The following is a 19,593-nucleotide window of genomic DNA, read 5'->3' as shown; positions in this document are numbered from 1 at the left end:
TGCAGCTGTAATCGCAGCAAAAGGGGGCGCATCAAAGTATTAAGTTACAGGGGATGAACAATCTTTTCAGTTTTTGAATTTCCACAAAAATTTAAAATAACCAATAAATTTCGTTCACCTTCACAATTGTGTCCCACTTGTTGTTGATTCTTCACCAGAAATTTACATTTGGTATCTTTATGTTTGAAGCATGATATGTGGGAAAAGGTTGAAAAGTTCCAGGGGGCCGAATACTTTCGCAAGACACTGTATATCTTTATAGTTCCAGTTCTATTTTTCTGACATGAATGGACAATCCAGCTTCCAGGTCATAAAATATTCTTTATTTGTCAAATATTAAAAATGTAGAGCAGCTTGTGATAACCAAAATATCTAGTGCCGGGGAAGGCGGGGGTATGGCGAAACCATCGTTGAGCAACCAAACACGTTTTGAACACACACTGCGGTCTTAGACTTGGTAATCCACAAACTCAATGTGGGGGAGGAACTTTTAAAGGGGTTCTCCCATGAATAAAATACATTCTAATTAATTGATGTTGGAATAATAAGAATTTACACAATTGGATGTGTGTAAATAAAATGTTCCTGTGCCGAGATAATCTTACAAATGTTCTAGAAGGTAAAATATTTCCCTGGATCCCGGCAGTGGGAGAAAAGCACAAGTTTTTTTTTTTATTAAAAAAAAAAAACTGTAGATGGGAGATGAGGGTTTCCCGAAAACCCCTTTTAAATATTAAAAATCAGTCTTCCTGCAGTCACCACTAGAGGGAGCTCTCTGCACACTCTGTGTATGAGTCAGTGAGCTCCCCCTAGTGGTGACTGCAGGTAGGTATAATACAAGTATGTCTCTGCACAACGCTCAGAGATTTCAGCATTTTTTTTACCTGCTCAGGTTGAATGATGCACGTGAGGTCAGGAGGGAGGTGAAATAAATTGCGGTGTCTTTGGGTAATTCAAGATGGGTTACAAGTTCTACACAGGAATGATCATTGGCAAAAGTTCGCAGCTGTAAGAAGAACCAGAGATGAATGTTAAACTTACTGAGATTAAACAGTCCATGTGAGAAGTAACAGACCTAAAGGGTGTGTAAACTTTTGCAGCCCTTTTTTTTATTGATTCAATAGATAGGAAATGGAAAAAAAAAGCATTGCAACTTGGACCTGTCACTCCAGGGTAGCGAGTGTGAGACCCCGCCAGGGACCTGCCTGTCCGACTAGTCTCCAGGGCGGCTGTGACGTGTCACAACATCTGGAAAGCCACAGGTTTGAAAACTATTGATGTACAACTAAAGGACCAAAGTTGGAGACAACTTTCTTAAAAGTGTTTTCTGGGTTGGTCCTTTAGAATGGGTCATAAATGTCAAATCGGTGGGAAATCGAGTCACCAAACCCCTACTACACAGCTGATTGCCCCAGAAGTGAAATAGTGCCACACATTGTGTTGTGGCCGTGAGTAGTACTGCAGATCCCTGCCATAAATGTGACTGATATTGGATAGGTCATCGATGTTAAAGTCTTGGGAAAAAAAAATCCTTTAAAATATGCCAAAGATTCTTACCGTGGACTCGTTAGCAAAGAGGATCAAGTCTTCTTCACTTGTGTAAGTTATATAGGAGCCCAGATTATCCACAAGCCAAGACGCGTTGGGATTAGATTCGTTATAACAAGTGATTGCGTTACCTGGAAGAGAAGGAACGGGGCGATTAAGAGAAGTCGCTATTAACCCCTTAATGACATCTGTATCTTGTAGGCTTATGATTAGCGGATATCACCTTTCTTCTTTAGGTATGGCTTGATAAAACTCTTGTAGGCATCTTCCCGATTTTTGGAATTCATTTTGGAGAAACCAGATTGGAGACTGTGGAATCTACAAGACGAATTTGGTAATTATATTGATCTGTCGTAAATGACCATTGTGTCCGTCTCTACGCTTCGTAGAGGTCATGCAAAAGGTTGACGTAAGAACTCACATGGTTTGGTAGGACGCGCAGGAGATGTTGTTGGGGATGAGACTGAGTTGGTCCTTACTGATCTCTGGTAACACCAAGCTTAGTCTATTCTGGAAAAGCTGAGCCCAGTCCGAATTGTTAAAGGAGATGAGGTTCTGCGTTAACATTTGGAAAGATTTGGTCAGGAGCGCCTGGGACAGGTATGGACTCAAGGAACTCACGTTATTCTGTGGACAGAAAAAACATATTTGTTGGATGTCGAACAATTAATGGTGATTATTTCTGTAATACATTTAATGAACAAATTCTAAATACCTGAAGCCACCACTAGGGGGAGCTCACCGAAGACCTCAAAATATCACTCTGTCTACAGCAAGCTCCTTAGCTCCCCCTAGTGGTGGTTAGAAATATGTAATTTCCTTTTAAATCTTAATAGATTCAGCACATGACTTGGCCATTTTTTTTTTTTAAACTTTGAAGCATTGGAATAAGGGTGCGGGGGACGTCACTACTTACCAAGAAACCAGCTGTATTCAGGGAATCCAAAAAGGTATTTACATCGCTTACGTTTTGTATCATTCCAACGATTCCTGCGGCCACCGTTGAATTAATGGTGGTGTCCAAGCTGAAGTCCACAACTTGTTGCTTGGTCAGAGAAGACAGAATTTCACCCTGTAAGGCGGCATAAGAAATCAGTCTTTACCGCTGGCTCGGTGGGTTGATATTCATCTAATTTTTGGCCAAATTTGGTAAAATTATTGCCATTTACTGGAGGTAATCTTCATGGTTGGGTGTAGTCTCTACATTTTTTTACTTCTTACCATCCTATATGGGATCAGGCCAGGGCCAACTCCAGATGCATGTAGGTTCTTGGGTGATAGACTCCCCATTGGTTGACCCCTTAAGTGCGGGGCATGTTTCCCCAGGTCACCAAAGAATCTAAACCCAATGGTCCCTGGGTTCTGCCCAGGTTTATCCGGTGCTGATTCCAACCAACAGCTACCAAATAAACAGCAATATTTGTGGTGATGGTTTAAACCATAAAGCATCTGATTCTGTTGCCCTTTAGGGAAAAAAAAAAGTCATACATTCGACAAAACAATTGGGCAAAAGTGAATAGGAAAAAAAAAAGTATCCTCAAAAGCAACCTCTCAGTTTCATCAAGTCCAAAATAATACTGAAAACCCATATACAGGTGCTTAAAATCCTTTTGGTGTATTGGTACTTACTCCACTGACATTCAGCGCCTTAAGGTCTTTGTAGTTGGCAAACTGGGAGAATTTTCCCAAATTTTGCTTTAATATTGCACTGCTGTTTAAATTCTGAGAACAATCCGAACCTGGGACATAAGAAACAAGCAGAAAAAAAGAATTTTATTTAAATTTTTCTGCAGTTTTTTTTAATGCATTTTTTCAAAGTTTGGTAACTTGTAATTTGAGGGAAAAAGTCCACATAGAAAAGTAAACTACAAATATATATTAAAAGTCATGTCACTTTCACGTCCAAGCAATAATCTAATGTAAAATAATAATTTTTTTTTTTTTTTTTTTACCTTTGTTGGACAGATAAGGTTTGATCAAAGATTTGTAGATATCTTGTTGGTTTCCAGAATTCATTTTTGGGAAATTTAAGTCCAAAATACCGAGTCTGTTTGAAATTGAAAATGTATTTTATTCAATTCAATTTTACATATTTTTTTCATTAAATATTAAATTAAATGTGTCTTCTTCCTTTAAGAATAATAAACTTTTTAGACTGCCTTCCCAATGTATATGTTAGTGGATCCTACCGATTTTGGAAGGATCCACCGGTTGTCCGGCGTCTACGATTCTTACATCCAAAAATCAGGAACGGTGTTAGAATCGGGACATAGGGAGAGGGTAGTAGGTAAATTGGGCAATATACATTTTATATTTTTAACCCAACTTTTTCTTTTTGTTGTCAAACTAAAAATCTATTCACATTTAGGAATTTTTGCCTAAAGTTTTTTTTTTTTTTTTTTGGCGTTTCTACCTTAAAAACACTTTTTTTTTTATTGAGGGGAGACTTTTTTTCCTGTAGTTTTACATCGGCAAGAATTGTTTCCCTCCCTGTTGAAAGGACAAGGCGAAGAGAAAGACCACCAACCCGATGGCTTGAATGGTGCAGAAGAACCTTGTGGACCTATCTAGGCTTGCTCGAGATCGATCCTCCTACAGAACCTTTTTGCTTCCCATGTAAATTTTGAAGTGGAATTGTACACTGCGTTTGTCAGGAGCATTTATTTTTACATGTTTAGTAGTCGAGTATCTTGACCAGTAGAAAATAACTTTTCTGTGCCTGTGACTTTAATAAGCAAACTTTGGGGGCTCCGATCACCCAATAGAGCTCTTTACATCAGTACTCTTCGTCACCCTCTTATATTAATTTAGGTGAAATTACTTATTAGTACACTTCCCAACAATTTCGTTTGTTGAGAAATTGTCCCACATGATGATCTGCTAAATGGATGGAGCCTAAGCAGATATACTCAAAAGTGGGAACTCCTCGGGGGCGTTACTTAAGAAACAAGGGGTGGGGATTAATTTGGAATTGAAAGGTATGTAGTTATTTGATTCCAACACAACTTTAATCATCCACATACCCACTACTTACATGGACTGGTAGGAGTCACAGGAAATGTTTGTGGGTATAAGACTAAGCTGGACGGAAGAGATCTCAGGAATCATGGCGCCGAGATTACCCTGGAGGAGCTGAATCCAGTCTGATTTGGTGAACGTGGAAATGTTGGCTTTCACTGTTTCAAATGTCTTATTTAGAAGAGCCTGGGACAGAGCTGAATTCAGTGAGCTTGTGTTTTTCTGCAAAATACGTGTAAAATACATAATTTCTCCCAACTGAATATGAAAGCAAATGTGAATGAAGTCTAAGAACATGGACACTTACCAGGAAAATGCCATTGTTAATATATTTCAAGAAGTCGTACAAATCAGTAGTGTTGTGTAGCGTCCCAACAATGGCGTCTGCAGTAGTGGGGTCACTAGATGAATTCAGCTCCAGGCTGAAGCTTGCCCGTTGTTGCAGAGTAAGGACATGCAGCACTTCCAGCTGTAAAATGGTGCAAAAAAATAATAATTGTGCTTGCAATATTCTAACTAAAGCTCCCACTAGTGGTGACTACAGACTATCAGATTATTTTTTTTTTAATTTGCCTCTATGACAATGCACTTCCTAACACTTATAAATTTACAAAAAAAAGTAGGAAAACCTCAAACAACAAAAGGTCCATCTACAGCAAACACATGTGATATGGTATGTACACCTCTAGGTGATGGTGGTAAGGTTGTTATAGAGTAAGCTCAATAAAGAACTTAAAAAGGTGTAATAGCCCAATCATTATTCTCTTACAATTTGTCTGTTACTTACCGCACTGAAATTCTTATTAAATGCCACAAGGTCGCTGTAGTTGGCAAACTGAGAAAACTTCCCAAAGTTCTGTTCAAGAAAACTGCTGCTGGAGTTCTGAGCGCAAACAGAACCTTAAAGAAATTAGGGTAATAGACATGAATTTAAAGATTTTAATAAAAGAATATAAAGCATATACAAGTGGTTATAGCCCTCAATCAGCCAACGATAACCGAGTGTTTAGTTCCTAGTGGGAGGGGACTAAACTAAGCATGGGCGGGAAATGATTTGCCATAAATCACTATATAGGCTTTGAATCTTCTCCTATTTTACTTTAATTCTTACCTGACTTAGTCATGTAAGGCTTGATGAAGGATTTATAAACATTTTCAGGTTTCCCTGGAACCATATGTGTGAGTGAAGAATCCAGACTTTCAATTCTGGAAAAAAAAAATAACAAAATAAAATAAAATTGAGGACACACTCCGACTTTTTAACCAGTCAGACCTGGTGGCATAAATTCTATATAATATTTGTATAGTATATAGCATTCTTAAATGCTTACATGACGTGGTAGGCATCACAGCTGATATTTTGGGGTACTAGGGTCAATTGTTCGAGGGTAATTTCTGGTAGGACAACAGTCAGTTTATCCTTGATGAGTTGGTTCCAATCAGTCGTGGTAAATGAGGCGTTGGACTTGATGACTTCGAAAGTCCTATTGAGCAGCAGTGGGCTTAGACCAGTGATGTTTGCCTGGAAAGTTAAGAAAACTTATTGTCAACTGAATATAGCAGCAATATAGGTATACTTAAAGAGAACGCCACATTTCTGCATTTCTTGCTTAGCTTTCGATGCCCTTTTGTATAATTTAGAGTAGGATCATCCCCATATAGTCACTCCTCTCCGCAAACAGCCAATCAAGTTTGGCCGGAGACAAAAGCTCCACCCATGCAGAACACTGGGGCGAGGCTTGTATTGGGAATTTGTGTAATTTGGGTGTCTTCAACCTTTAAATGAGTTAAATTTTAGACCTATTTGTTCCTTACCAACAAGGCACCTTTGTTGATGTAACCCAGGAAGTCAGACATATCTTTGGAGTTACGTATGGTTCCCAAAATTATGTTGATTGCGGAAGAGTTAATGGCGGCATCTAATTCCAGGGTGAAGTTGGCGATTTGTGATAGAGTGAGCAAATTCAGAACTTCCAGCTGAAAAAAATGTGACCGTTCATTGAGGATACTCTTCATCCAGCCCAGTATTTGATATTAGGGAATATTGAAGGACGACAGAACACAGAATCCTTTTATTTTTACATTTTTAGATATTTGTTACTTACAGGTTTGAAATTTGCATTGAGTTCAGACAAGTGATTGAAACTTGCAAACCGCATAAATCTTCCAAAATTCTGCTGTAACCACGTACTGCTGTTGCCGGTCTGAGAACAGGCCGAATCTATAGGTTCATTAAAAGTGGAGAGAAAATGACCAGAATTAATTAAATTGTAAGCCATCAATAAAGATGTTAGTCATCTGCTTATAATAGTGCAGTTGAGTTTTAAGATGAGCTATATAATGTAAATGTATCTTAAGAGTCTTAACAGTGGAATTGAGAAAGTACTCATTCCTTGGTAAAAATCCATAGACACAACGCCATAACCTAAACATTGATGATAACAATTAAAGGGGATGTCTCATCCTAGAAAATAATCAGTGGTTTGGGTACTGAAACCACCGGCAAAAGGAAACTCCACGTCCGTCACTGCTGATGAGCGGCCTTCCACTCATGCTTATAGAGTTGGCAGCTCTTCTGTGTGACAACCACATTTTCTAAAGGGGCCTCCTTTTAGAGTATGTGCACACGGTGCGGATTGTACTGCGGATCCGCAGCGGATTTGCTTCTGCGTATCCGCTGCAGATCCGCAGGCATTGTACAGTACAATACAATTCAATGGGTTTTAAAGACCACAGTGCACATGCTGCGGATTTTTCCGTGCAGATTTGCTGCTGTTTTAAATCCGTACCATGTCAATTCTTTCTGCGGATTCCGCAGCGGTTTGACACCTGTTCCATTGTCCAGGTGTCAAACCGCAGGGCAAATCGGCAGGAAAACAGCAGGTCACTTTACCTGCAAATCCGCACGGAAAAATCTGCAGGTCAATCCACATTGTGTGCACTCACCCTTAGGTATAGTGTCCTAATAAGTTAAAGAACACGCCATGTAAAATTGATGAATTGTTTTATGCTTAATACCCTTGGGCAAGTCATGGTAAAGCACACCGAAATAGGGAATTCTGTAAGGGTCCGCCCCCGAGGAGCTATTCAAAACACATTTGTGTTCTTCAAACCTTTTCCCAACACTGGCCTTACTTGTGTGACCCATGTCAGGTGCAGCTGTGTGGAGCAGACTCAGGAGTTGAACCACGCACCATATCCGGAAGATGTCGGCTGTGTTATACAGTCGGCATCTACCTGTAACTGCAATGATCAGAGCAATGCAAAGCTCCGATCTCTGCTTTTAACTCCTTAAATGTCGCTGTCACCTTTTCCCATTTTAGATAGCCTATCTGCCTCTGTGATGTGATTGTGGGGGAGCTGATAAGTTGCCACAGCAGCTATGAAGTCCCCTGGGGACCATGACTTTTGCTACGTACTGCAATACTATTGTATTGCAGCATATACACAAAGTGATCTCTGGTTCAAATTCCCTAAAAAAAATAGCAAAAAGTAAAATAAAACAGTTTTAAAAATATATAAAAATAAAAAAAGTTCATTTTTGCTTTAAAAAAAAAATCATATTTTCTATGTCTGTAAAAGTCCAAATATAAATACATTTGTATTTATGATAAACGCCGTACAGCGAAAAAAGAAATCAAATTTTTCAGAACTACTATTTTTCAATACAACAAAAAAATGTAATCAATACTGTGTATGACCCTCAAAATTGTATGAATAAAAACTTAACATACGAAAAAAAGTAAAACAAACCCTCGCTCAGTTCCGTCAACGGAACCAAATTTTTTGATTTTCAATTTTTTTGTTTGTTTTACAAATGTCTGAAATTTTTAATCACTAAAATCTATAAAAAGAAAAAGCAAAATTTTTATTGTTCCGTACGAGGAAGAATGAAACCTGAGCACAAGTGCGTTCTATAACGGATTTGTCAGTCAGACGTCTGATCTGTGCAGCCTGGTTCTGTGTAGGCGACCGTAACGTAATCACGTTATTATCGTCAGCGTATTATTTACCTGCCGTGTGGTTCTTAAGGAAGGAATGAAAAGCGAGGCAAAGCTCTTCTTTAGTCCCATCTGTCATGTTGGGGAACAAAGCGTCCAAATTCTTCACTCTGATATTGAGAAGAAATCATATGATAAGTGTTACGGAACCACTCAGCACCCAGAATATGTTGTGCAGTTATATGTATGTATAATAGGTTCCATGGGAGATGCATTTCCCTAATGCATCAGCCTACAGGCTGCACCCAGCCGCCCCCTCCCCCCACCTTTGTAATTCCCACAGTAAATATCGGCAGGCTCTGGCCACCTGCGGCTATTCTAATGTATGTCTGGCCTGCCGCTTTTCTATTGGCCGGCCCTCTGTATCTGTGTGATATATTCTGTGTCCTGTGAGTAAAGTGTTGTCAGACTGGAAATACGTGGAGAAGCAGTGATCTTTTATATGCGCCAATATAACCCAGGAATTCCAGCCAGCGTCCTTCATTCAGACTCCAGCCAAAGCAGAGTGGACCTCCGGAAACACGGGGTGGTACTGAAAGAGGTACCCGAGATAGGAAGACCCCGTTACAATAAGGAAGGTATAGGGTAACGTGTTAAAGGGGAAGTGTTGCCTTTTATTTAAATTTAAAGGGCTATTTTGCTTTTATTTTTTGTATATTTAAAAAAAATTTACAATTTTCCAATCTCGAGAAACATTTCAAGATTTTCAAGATCTCTGCTTGTTGTCATTCAATAAGACCCTTCATGGTTTACTTTCCAGGACACAAATCGGTCCTGATCCTGTGATGATCACACCGGGGGGACATAATCTTACAGAACAGTTATCACCCGACCAGGACCAATGTTTATCCCCTTGGAAAGTAAATGACAAAACTTCTTTTTGACTGACAGCAAGCAGAGATCTTGAAAACCTTGAAGAAGTAATACAGAAAATATACTGCTAACTTGTATATCAGCCAAAACATCATCAATCCCTTTAAATTGTGGTAGGTTAAACCATATGGGTTACAATGAAATAGCAGCAAGCAGAGATGTTGAAAACCAAGAGGATCGGATATACAAAATATACTAATGCTGTACATGTATTATACAGAATGGATTCCTTAGAAAATAGAAAATTCCATAAAGGAGACTTACAGTTCTTGGAAAACTTGACAGTTCACGTATTTGTCCTGCAAACATTGGACCATATCAGAGGTAACATTGAGCAGGAAGGGCTGGATGTCACTGAAGATCCACCCATGCGGAGCGGCGGTGTCGTTCAGGTCCTTAGTAATCAAGGGCCAGGTTCCATTCAAGAGCCATTCCCTCGAGGTTGAATTGAGACTTGAAAACTGGTCAGAATGAAAACAACATGGAGAGATTGAGGTAAGAAGAACAAGAATATTTGTTATTCATAGCCCATAACATAGGAGTGAATCATCTAATCATGTGGCACCTGTCATTTTCTGGGAAATCCCGTCTTTTACGGTATATAGAATACTATAATGACCTGTCGCCCCAGGTACAATGGGTTGGGTCTCCTCCCAGTCATGGAGGATTATAGTGTCGTGTACACAGTCTTCTATGGGTCATAGACAAGCAGGAGGAAGGATTTTGCCTTGGGCCATTTCCAGTCTCGTACTATACACGCCTCGTAAATACCATTGTTAGGGTGAATAAACCAATGTGGTACGGGAAGAATTTTTGGGGGTTTGAATTGATTATTCTTCCTTATTACAGTATATGGTCTGTGGGGTCATCGAGGTGGGATATTCCCATTAAAATTGTTAAAGGTTTATTATTTCCATCATTTATGGCCAAGCGTGTCGGCTGCTCTCAGAACGACCTTAGAAGGGAAAGGAGAGGTCAGCCGTTAGGTGAGACCTATGGCTACGTGTCATAAAGCGGCCTCACCATCGTGACTACTTACCTGGCTGCTAAATTTCGTAAGAACAGTTCTGGTTTTATTTTTATCAAGTCTCGAAAAAAGCAAAGAGAAGTAGCCGGGGACCACAGTATCAATGTAGCAGGAGGTCAGGTTCACCAGCTGATCGGTGGAGACATCAGCCAAGAAGGACGACTAAGGAGAGACGGTTACTGTGAAACCTTGTATCAGTGTGAATGGGGATGGTTCTCTGCGGTGATGGCGGCTCAAATACTCACATTGGAACAGGCGACTTCCTTTAAGTTATTATAGCAAATGTCTGTTAAATTTACTGATTTGCTGAAAATGAAAAATGGAAATGTCACTGAAAGTCTATGACTATTATCTTCTGATATTTGTTATTATAGGACTGGGGGGGGGCAAAATGGCGACATGCAGCTTGGATTCCATGACTTTGGGGTCTAAACTATCGCCCTTTCTGCCAGTTCTCAGAATCTGACTGTTAAAATCACAACCAGAGACAGTTGGCCATAAAGTGCAGCAAGGACGTGGCTTTTGGGACTCGTCAACTCTCAGGACAATGGGAGCACCAAGTGGTCACTTAGAGATCATCTGCTGGCTGTTGGACATGAAGTATTAGGAAGTCACTGGCCTTGACTGTCTCCATAATCCTCATAGGATGAAGGAGAGTGTCGTGGGCTTCCACAGGGGTAATATTGTGTCTGGGTCCCGGACATGGGAGCTTTCTCCCAATTGGTTGCCTAGGAGTGTCTACCAACCTCAATGAATGTCCCCACAATAAAAACTTATGACCTGTTTAAGAGATGTCTAACTGCTCCATTACTAGGACCATAAATGATCACAAGAAGGGGGTAGCAACAGTCAGACATACATGTTGCCACTCTGTGTATGGTCGATAATCCTGACAAAGATAGACAAATGCTGTACTTGGCTATGTCCGTCAGACATTAAATGGACCATCACAGTGCAATCACTGCCCCATAATTGGTGGAAGTCCCAGTCACAGGACCCGAATGATCAGACTCATTAGGTAGGTGATAATTTGTCATGTTGGGATAACCCCTAAAATTTGATTCTGCATTTAATAAAATCAAATTTCCTTTGGCACTGCACAAGAATTTCTGAGCAAAAAGGTAGAAAGCCGTGTCAAAAATCTCTGAGCAGTTCCAAAGGGTGTCATAGAACAGTTTAGTCTAAAAGTCAGTGGTAGTCCCAGGTCATTGACTCCACCATGATCTTCTCAAATCGGTTGGTTACCACTTTAGGGAGTTTATTCAAGTGTTCTCCTCCTCTTTAAAACCGGTAAGACAATCACCGGGAGAAAATGCATCAAAACTTGTGATCATCTACCTATAGCAGCTCTTATAAAAAAAAAAAAAAAAAACACTGTGCAATACTTTTTTTTTTAAATATTCCCATGAACAGGATTTAGTGAATTTCAGGACCTGGGACAGCACTTACTGCATCCAAGCTATATTAAACTATGCTTAAGTACCTAAACTTTTTAAATTCATTTATTGATCAGGTTTATCAAAGTTTTGAATCTTTGTGATATGTTCCATTACCTTGACTTGTTTCATGCTGAAAGTGCTGATTTATCTTCCCAGTGCATGCTATTTTAGTAGCTGCTTTGACTTACTAATTTAGCAAGAGTTTGGTATTTCTGTATTATACCTCATTGCCTTATTTAGCTTACTTCTAGCTACAACACCATGATGAAGCAAAGTAACTCACAGAAATGTTTGTAAACGGTGTCTGAGTACAGATTCTTATCAAAGCAGCTACTAAATCAGCATGGATTGGGCAGATAAACCAGCATGATGAAGGTGCTGGTTTATCTGCCCAGTCCATGCTCTTTTAGTAGCTGCCTTGACAAAAATGTGTACTCACACACCGTTTACAGACACTCGTGTGAGTTACTTTGCTCCCCTCACCGTTGTGATTGAAAACAGTGTCGGAATGCAAATTATTTCAAGAGATGCAGTTCCAAACAGCTACTGAAACAGCATGAACTGGGCAGATAAACCAGCACCTTCATCCTGGTGTCGGAGTTAGAAGGCAGAAAAATAAGGTAATGGTGTATAATATAACAGATACCTAACACTTGCTAAAGCAGCAAGTCAAAGCAGCCACTAAACCAGCATTAACTGGGCAGATAAACCAGCACCTTCATCATGGTGTTGGAAGGAAGCAAAATAGAGTAATGGAAAATAATATAAAAATACTTAACATGGCAACAGCTGATCAATAATTACATAAAAAATAAACTTTAAGTTTTGTTGAGGTGCAAAAAATATATTGGAAGAGCCAATCCCACCTTTGGGACTCAGACATTACCTGACCAACATAGAGATATAGGCAACGTGGACCTATATGTGCATGGTCCTATCCAATAAGATGGTTATGAGTGTTGTGGGGGCACTCAACACAGTTCACGTATGACCACTTTTTCTTGCCTGGGTCAGCTAATGGCCATCAGGACAAGTGGGTGTTGGAGTACCAAGGGGGTGGTGGCCCATAGGAGGACATACCATTGGTGCAACCTGTGCAGCTGCACAGGGGCCCAAGAGGTAATGGGGCCACTTCTATCTCTAAAGAAGCAGCAAGCTGCATCTGTCACAGACACAAAATGGGTGCAATGTGATGAGCTATTAGACTGCAAATGGCCCATATATTGTTCTCACGCAGGGGCCTCTGCGATGGCCTAAGTGCTGCATGCATGTTTGCGATGAAAATGGTACTTACTTCGGTACACCTGTGCATAGTGTGGCTTCTGGAAAAACAGAAAATAACAGATTATCATATATCAGTTCTCTCCAAACTGTGACCCTCCAGGTGTTGCAAAACTACAACTCCTAGCATGCTGGGAGTTGTAGTTCTGCAACAGCTGATGGTCAAAAATCCCTGCTGTATACAGTTTAAACATTACAGTAAAGCTGGCCATATATATTATAGTTCTGCACATAAAATCCTCAATATTTGCTGAGCAAAACACCAACCGGTTGGATTTATGTTTTCGTTCTTATTGTTTGTTTGGAGATAATCGGCGCCATTAATCTCTACTAGACACTTATCTCCTACCCCTTATAAATACTTGTCCAAAGTTAGCTGAGAAATATTGAATGCATATAGGCCACTTTTACTTGTAGATCCGATTATGCAAACTTACCATCTATCGGGCCAAATGGGCACTATGGGAATAAACAGAGATTGGCTTTAGAAGAATGCAAGGAGGAATGACAATACCACACACTGTACGGCAAGCAGGTCCTATTTTGTAGACGGATTTAATTACTGAGGTCTGTTACTCTTAACATTGCACACAACTTTCTTTTTTCAATTTTTTCATTTTTCCACTTGCAGTACCACTTTATCACCAGCGAACCATGCCATAGACTTCAATGCAACAGCGCCACCCATTCAAAAATTTTTATTTTATAATGAACTTATACAAATTGTGCTTGTCTATTAAAAAAAAAAAAGGAAAAGTATGAGATTAGACCAGGAAAGGCAAAATAATAGTGGAAATGTTGAAAACTGAAATATTAGAGGAATTTAAAAAAGAATGTGAAGAAAGTAAAGTCATATTCTGTATATGGCAGATGGATTCTCACCGTAGAGACAGCAGCTGACAAAGTCACCAGAAATCCTGCGAATAGAAGAGGGACTGTACACATTTACACTTCTCTATACCCTGCAGCGTCATTCCTTGTGAACATGCTGTCAATTTGCAAAACGCAATGCCGTCTGACCTTTCCAGGAAAGGAGTGCACTTCAGAAAATTGCTGAAGTATGACCTGTCTTTAACAGAGAACAATCGTGGGAAAATCTAATTTTTTAAAAAAATTTTTTTCAAAAACTTCATAATACCCATATGGTTGTCTCTGAAGTTTTTTCCAAGGTACAAAAAGACTAAAAAAAAAAAAAGTCAAAAGGGCAAAGTAAATTTGAGTGTCAGTGAAGGGGCCCTTAAATGCCCCTTTGATGGTCTCTGAGTTTCAGGGACATGATGCATTGAGGCAGGTCACTGCATTCAGGGTAGGGTCGCACGACGTGGCAGCATCATGCCATGGTGTAGCTCATACACTTACACACGTTGGGTGTCAATTTTTGTCCACTCCATGGGGCTTCACCCTCAAACATGATGGTGGTAAGACTAGCCAACTTTCTAATACAAATGAGGATGTCCCCTGATAGCAATGGTCAGGGAAAAGAAGGATCAGGCATGTTGGATTTCAATATGCCCAATCCGATTGATTCTTCCTGACATTTAAGGTATCTGGCAGCAGCTAATTCCCCTTTTTCCACACTGGTTGAGTCGAACACACAAGTCTATGGGGGGATCTTGAAGAATAGCATTTGACCATGTGGGCATTTGCCCCAAAGCTATGAAAGGCATATGGGCACCTTTAGATTGTCTTTTTAGCCCACAGGTATTTTACACTAGATACCATGGTACAGATCATATAAAGTGATTTTCATAAAGTTCCCTTGTGTGGTCTAAAAAGTAAGGACGAGGCCCCTGAAGAAGCATTGGGACCTACCTGAGTAGAGAAGCACTATTATGAGTTTATCTGGATTCTTCATCTTGGCACCAGAAGTTGCCTGGAAAAAAAGAAATTTTGTGATTTGAGCCCGAAAACATGGGGTTGGTCAAAGATGGACTGAAATGACTTAGCAAAGTGCAACATTATCCCAAAATGTGTCCTTTTACCAGGATATTGGTGCCAAAGAAAGATCTGCCGAAGTTTCGGGTTTCCAATATTATGAGCAGCCATATTTCCTGGTGGAAACTATAGGATGTTTCACGGCGCAGGAGAAGTTTATATGTAGCCATCGCCCAGGGTTATTTTGACCCCAGGAGGCCAAACTATCTTGAAGTTTTTTAACTGGGGCAAAACTTTTTGGGATTTTTGTTTTCCTATGTCTATGGAGGAAACAGATACATGTTTGGAGCTTCTAACTGGTGACCTTTCTTTTTCCAAAACAAAAGGCAAGGTTAATTCTAAGAGACAGAATAAAAATTCAAGAAGCTGGGACCCCCGGCCAGTCTGGAGAAGGAGGTAGTCTAGGTCTTATCTCTTGGACAAGTGGCCATAAATGTGTGGGAACTGTATTGAAATCAGTAGAAGTCAAGGACGTCTAGGATTCCATAACTTTCATTTATTTTTGGTGGAGAGGAACAAATTAATTCTCCTCCAGGATGAAGAAAACAGTCTTCATCCGTCTGGTGGAGAACTTATTTGCCTACTGGATCCCAGGAAAAAGAAGAGTCCCCACTGGGGACTGGAAAGAAGCAGAACTTGTGTGTCCAGCACTGATATCACAGCATTATAGCTGGGGGTCATCTAGTGGGAAATGTTAACACAAGTCTGATGTGCGGGGTCTCAAAAAAACATCTCTAAACCCCATGGATGGTGTTGCCTCAAGTACATCACATATGCAATACATATTCTCACCCCACTGAAAGCTACGACTATAATAGGAGCCTCCTGACACCAGCACAACCCTTACTACCTGTATCCAGAGGTCCTATCACCATCCTCTTATGGTGACTCTCAAACCACTAATTGGGCAGGTTCTCACCATCTATTACAAAGGAAATAAGAATGGGCACCCCCTGTTCCAATTCTCTAAGGGTCCCTGCAGCCACATAGTCCATGACTATAAGTAATACAAGTGTAATAAAAACACTTGGAAATACTTTTGATCCCATTGAATGATTACGATCAGGCCATGTTCACGCGTTCAGTATTTGGTCAGTATTTTACATCAGTATTTGTAATCTAAAGCCAGGAGTGGGTGATAAATACAGAAGTGGTGACGGGTTTCTATTATACTTTCTCTATTGCTTCATTAAGGGACACAGGAGATGAAGACTCCCAGAAAGAGATTGTACGGTGAGTTCCCCAAATCATCTTTTTCCTATGATTGTTTCACTCCTGATTTTGGCTTACAAATACTGATGTCAGATACTGACCAAATACTGAACGTGTGAACGTGGCTTAAGTTGGAAAAGTAAAGTGTGCATGTCACGTCTTCAAAGCAGATCCTGACAGAATCCGCTGTCAAATTAAAAAGCTGTAAAAAAAAAAAAAATAAAAACTTAGAAAACTCTTGAGGAAAAGGAAAAAGAGACTTTAGGTTTCCACCTGAAAATATTGTTGGTTTTGGACGCTTAAAAGTAACCCCTCTGTGTAAATACAGCCGTGGACGATCATTCTAATGACTGCCAATCTTACCTGGTCTTCCAGCTGCCGGCCTGTTAGTGAGGATGGCCGTCACCAGAGGTGCCTGTATAAGTATATCCGGCAGGGAGAGGAGTGGCTCCAGATGCATTGTGTCATTGTGCTGCCACTCCCCTAGATGTCAGAGACACAAGGATTGGAATGTCGTACTTCAGGGTCCCAAACTTCTATGTAAAGTTTAATTATCAATGTGCAGTTCACAGTCATAGAAGATGACTGTAGGAAACAACCTTCCATGATTACCCCTTAAACACTGCACCAAGACAGTCATGGGATGGCGACAAGCGGGTGTGGGTCGCCCTCCCAGGGCCATGGGGTACTCGGTACCGGGCCGGTGTCGGTGGGATGTGTCACAGCAGCGGTGACCCGGTCCGTGGCCCCGGGCGCCCAAGTAATAGGAAAATGTGAATGGTGGAATGTAGTTAATGGAATAGTTCGTGACTCCACCTGTGGTGTTCGGCAAGGGAGCATGCAGATCCTCTGGGACAGATGATGTGGTGCAGCAATGATGTTATAGCCCTCCACAGGCAGGGCTGTTGTCCCAGGGCAGTGTAGGTGAAGAAACACTTAGATGGTGTGGTGTCCGGCGCAGGGGATGTAGCAGTGCTAGGTGGACGGACGCAGGAAGGAATGGAGGACACCAGGGCATGTAGTTCCAAAGCTTTACTCACAGTCTGTAGTGCCCGCTTCTGTGCCGTGTCCTCCGGGTCAGGGACTCAGTCAACCTCCAGGCAAAATGGAAAGCTCCCTTCCACACTCCGCCAACTTATGTGCCTTTTCTGAACATCTCCTCTATAACGCCTTTAAGTGTGAAGATCTCCTAGTACTGAGTTACACTGGAGTTCCTCCTGACAGATGTTCCCAAGAACTCTACTTGTACGGCAGACAGCTGTAGCCTGCCTCGGGGACTCCCTTCTCCTGAGTCCCGGCTCTCTATCCGTGTTGCTGTTGTGCCCTCAAGTCTTAGATGGGAGTAGTGCATTTACAGCCCACTAATCCACCGGTGTCTGCTGCAGAACCATTAGTGTCCATACAACCTCGGTGACCGGGCCCTGGCCTTGCGCTTAGAACTTCTAGGCAGGGTTCTTCCTCTAATCCACGTCCTCTGTGTTCCCTTCTACTCCTACATTCCGTACTTGTCTTTCTCTCCTATGGAAGCTCAGGCTTCAGTTCAATGTCCTTCTCCTTCTTTCCTTTCCCGTGCCAGCTGACTCAGATCACTGAGGCAGCTGCAGCACTCCTTCCTCCATCCCTCTTCCAGGGATCCCCACTCCTCCTGAGTGGCTTCCTCTCTCACTGACCTCCTGTCACACTGACCTGTAATCCTAAACCATCCCGCTCATATATATATTCTGAACTCCACCCACCTCCCAGCACGTCTACTGTTCCAAGCAGGGAACCACCAAAGGTGCTCTGCCTCTCTCTAAGCAAGGAGCCGCAATGTGGTTTTGCTGAACTACTCTATTGTGTGGGGTGCAAGTGTTGGAGCGTGGTCAGGAGCCTTCAACTTACCTGGATGGTGGGGCACCACACCTTAGGAGAAGGTGCAGTACCTCTGTGGCAACTGAGCCTCAGGGGTGCCACAGGTGCAAGAAATCTCAGCTACCGCTTATCTTCTAAGGTGACAAATACAGCCTGCCGGTTTAATAGAAATAAGGTTTCTGAGCAAAAAACAAAGTAGATGCTCACCACTGGTCTTGCAATTTTAGCACACATAATACCACCATAAAGTACCAAGATAACACTGCTATCTCAAGGCCCCGTCACACACAGCAATCTCGCTAGCGAGATCGCTGATTTTGTGATGCCACAGTGATCTCACCAGCGAGATCGCTCTGTGTGACGGGGATAAGCGACCGGGCCCCCTGCCAGGTATCGCTGATCGTCCAGGATCGTCCTGGGCCATTTTTTGATCATTGCTCTCCCGCTAGCCAGTGCACATCGCTGCGTGTGGCAGCGGGAGCTAATGATCAGCGAGGCTCCCAGCGCTCTAAGCAGACGCTGGGAGCTGGTATCTAAGGTAAATATCGGGTTACTAAGCGTCACGCGTCACGCGTCACTTAGTTACCCGATGTGTACCTTAGAAACCTGCGTGCTGGCAGCTCCCGGCGCACCTGAGATATCTGGCAGACACCTATCTCCACTCTTTCTCTAATGCCATCATATAGGGCCAAGATGATGCTAAAACCCATATATCACCGCCATACAGAGCCTCACTAATATTCAGAATCCTTATAAGTAGTGATGAGGGAACGTGCTGGGATAGGGTGTTATCCGCCATGCTCGTGTGCTAACCCAGTGACTTTGGCGTGCTCGAAAAATATGTTTGAGTCCCCACGGCTGTTCGACAGCCTCAACACATGCAGGGATTGCCTAACAAACAGGTTATCCATGCATGTGTTGCGGCTGTCGAACAGCTGTGAGATGTGCAGCCTCTTGATTGTTCCCTATGTTAAAGGTCAAAAATATGTTGGGCGCCACTTCCAAAATTTTTGCAAATTTGTAGCAAACTTTCTTTTGATTTTCAGCTTTACCAATGTCATTATCGCTGTTTTTTTTTCTCAATGAAAGGAATCATTCTTGATTAACATGGAAGGTATCAGCTGTGACTGTTCCGATTGTTTCCAATCTTGTGTTTTATAAACAGATTGATACATTGTAGCAAAGTATCAGGATGAGGAGATTCATCCAGGCCATGTACTTTGCTCACACAAGATTCTCTAGACTGGATACTTTGTAACAAACCTTCAGCTGTGAGAAGTATTAGGATTAGGTTTAAACCTCTGGATGTGACCGAAGAATCTTCCCATTCACTGATAACAAGCAGAGGTGTTGAGAAGTGCAATGAATTAAAAAACTTTGGGCCGCTTTATTATTTTTTATATATAAT

The 19,593-nt window shown here is 41.4% G+C and overlaps 1 protein-coding gene across 1 annotated transcript in view; it reads right to left on the bottom strand.

Annotated features, from left to right (window-relative positions):
* LOC141069246 (uncharacterized) overlaps positions 1–15,292 on the bottom strand; it is a 40,205-nt gene extending 24,913 nt beyond the window's left edge. Inside the window, exons 1-21 of the mRNA XM_073558700.1 lie at positions 15,170–15,292; positions 15,000–15,060; positions 13,201–13,228; positions 10,713–10,773; positions 10,480–10,629; positions 9,705–9,901; positions 8,580–8,677; positions 6,672–6,787; positions 6,382–6,543; positions 5,898–6,088; positions 5,678–5,772; positions 5,354–5,466; positions 4,874–5,035; positions 4,583–4,788; positions 3,501–3,595; positions 3,178–3,287; positions 2,465–2,620; positions 1,970–2,175; positions 1,772–1,866; positions 1,558–1,679; positions 885–1,006 (exon numbers count right to left, since the gene is read on the bottom strand). Of these exons, the coding sequence (XP_073414801.1) occupies positions 885–1,006; positions 1,558–1,679; positions 1,772–1,866; positions 1,970–2,175; positions 2,465–2,620; positions 3,178–3,287; positions 3,501–3,595; positions 4,583–4,788; positions 4,874–5,035; positions 5,354–5,466; positions 5,678–5,772; positions 5,898–6,088; positions 6,382–6,543; positions 6,672–6,787; positions 8,580–8,677; positions 9,705–9,901; positions 10,480–10,629; positions 10,713–10,773; positions 13,201–13,228; positions 15,000–15,060; positions 15,170–15,292 (2,669 nt within the window). The remainder of the gene's footprint in view (positions 1–884; positions 1,007–1,557; positions 1,680–1,771; positions 1,867–1,969; positions 2,176–2,464; positions 2,621–3,177; positions 3,288–3,500; positions 3,596–4,582; positions 4,789–4,873; positions 5,036–5,353; positions 5,467–5,677; positions 5,773–5,897; positions 6,089–6,381; positions 6,544–6,671; positions 6,788–8,579; positions 8,678–9,704; positions 9,902–10,479; positions 10,630–10,712; positions 10,774–13,200; positions 13,229–14,999; positions 15,061–15,169) is intronic.
* Positions 15,293–19,593: the final 4,301 nt, after the last annotated feature.

This window comes from Dendrobates tinctorius, unplaced genomic scaffold, assembly GCF_039654945.1.
Source record: "Dendrobates tinctorius isolate UK_male_01 unplaced genomic scaffold, ASM3965494v1 ptg000257l, whole genome shotgun sequence".
NCBI lineage: Eukaryota > Metazoa > Chordata > Amphibia > Anura > Dendrobatidae > Dendrobates > Dendrobates tinctorius.
The sequence above is the reverse complement of the archived record's forward strand: the minus strand, read 5'-3'. Positions and strand labels throughout refer to the sequence as shown.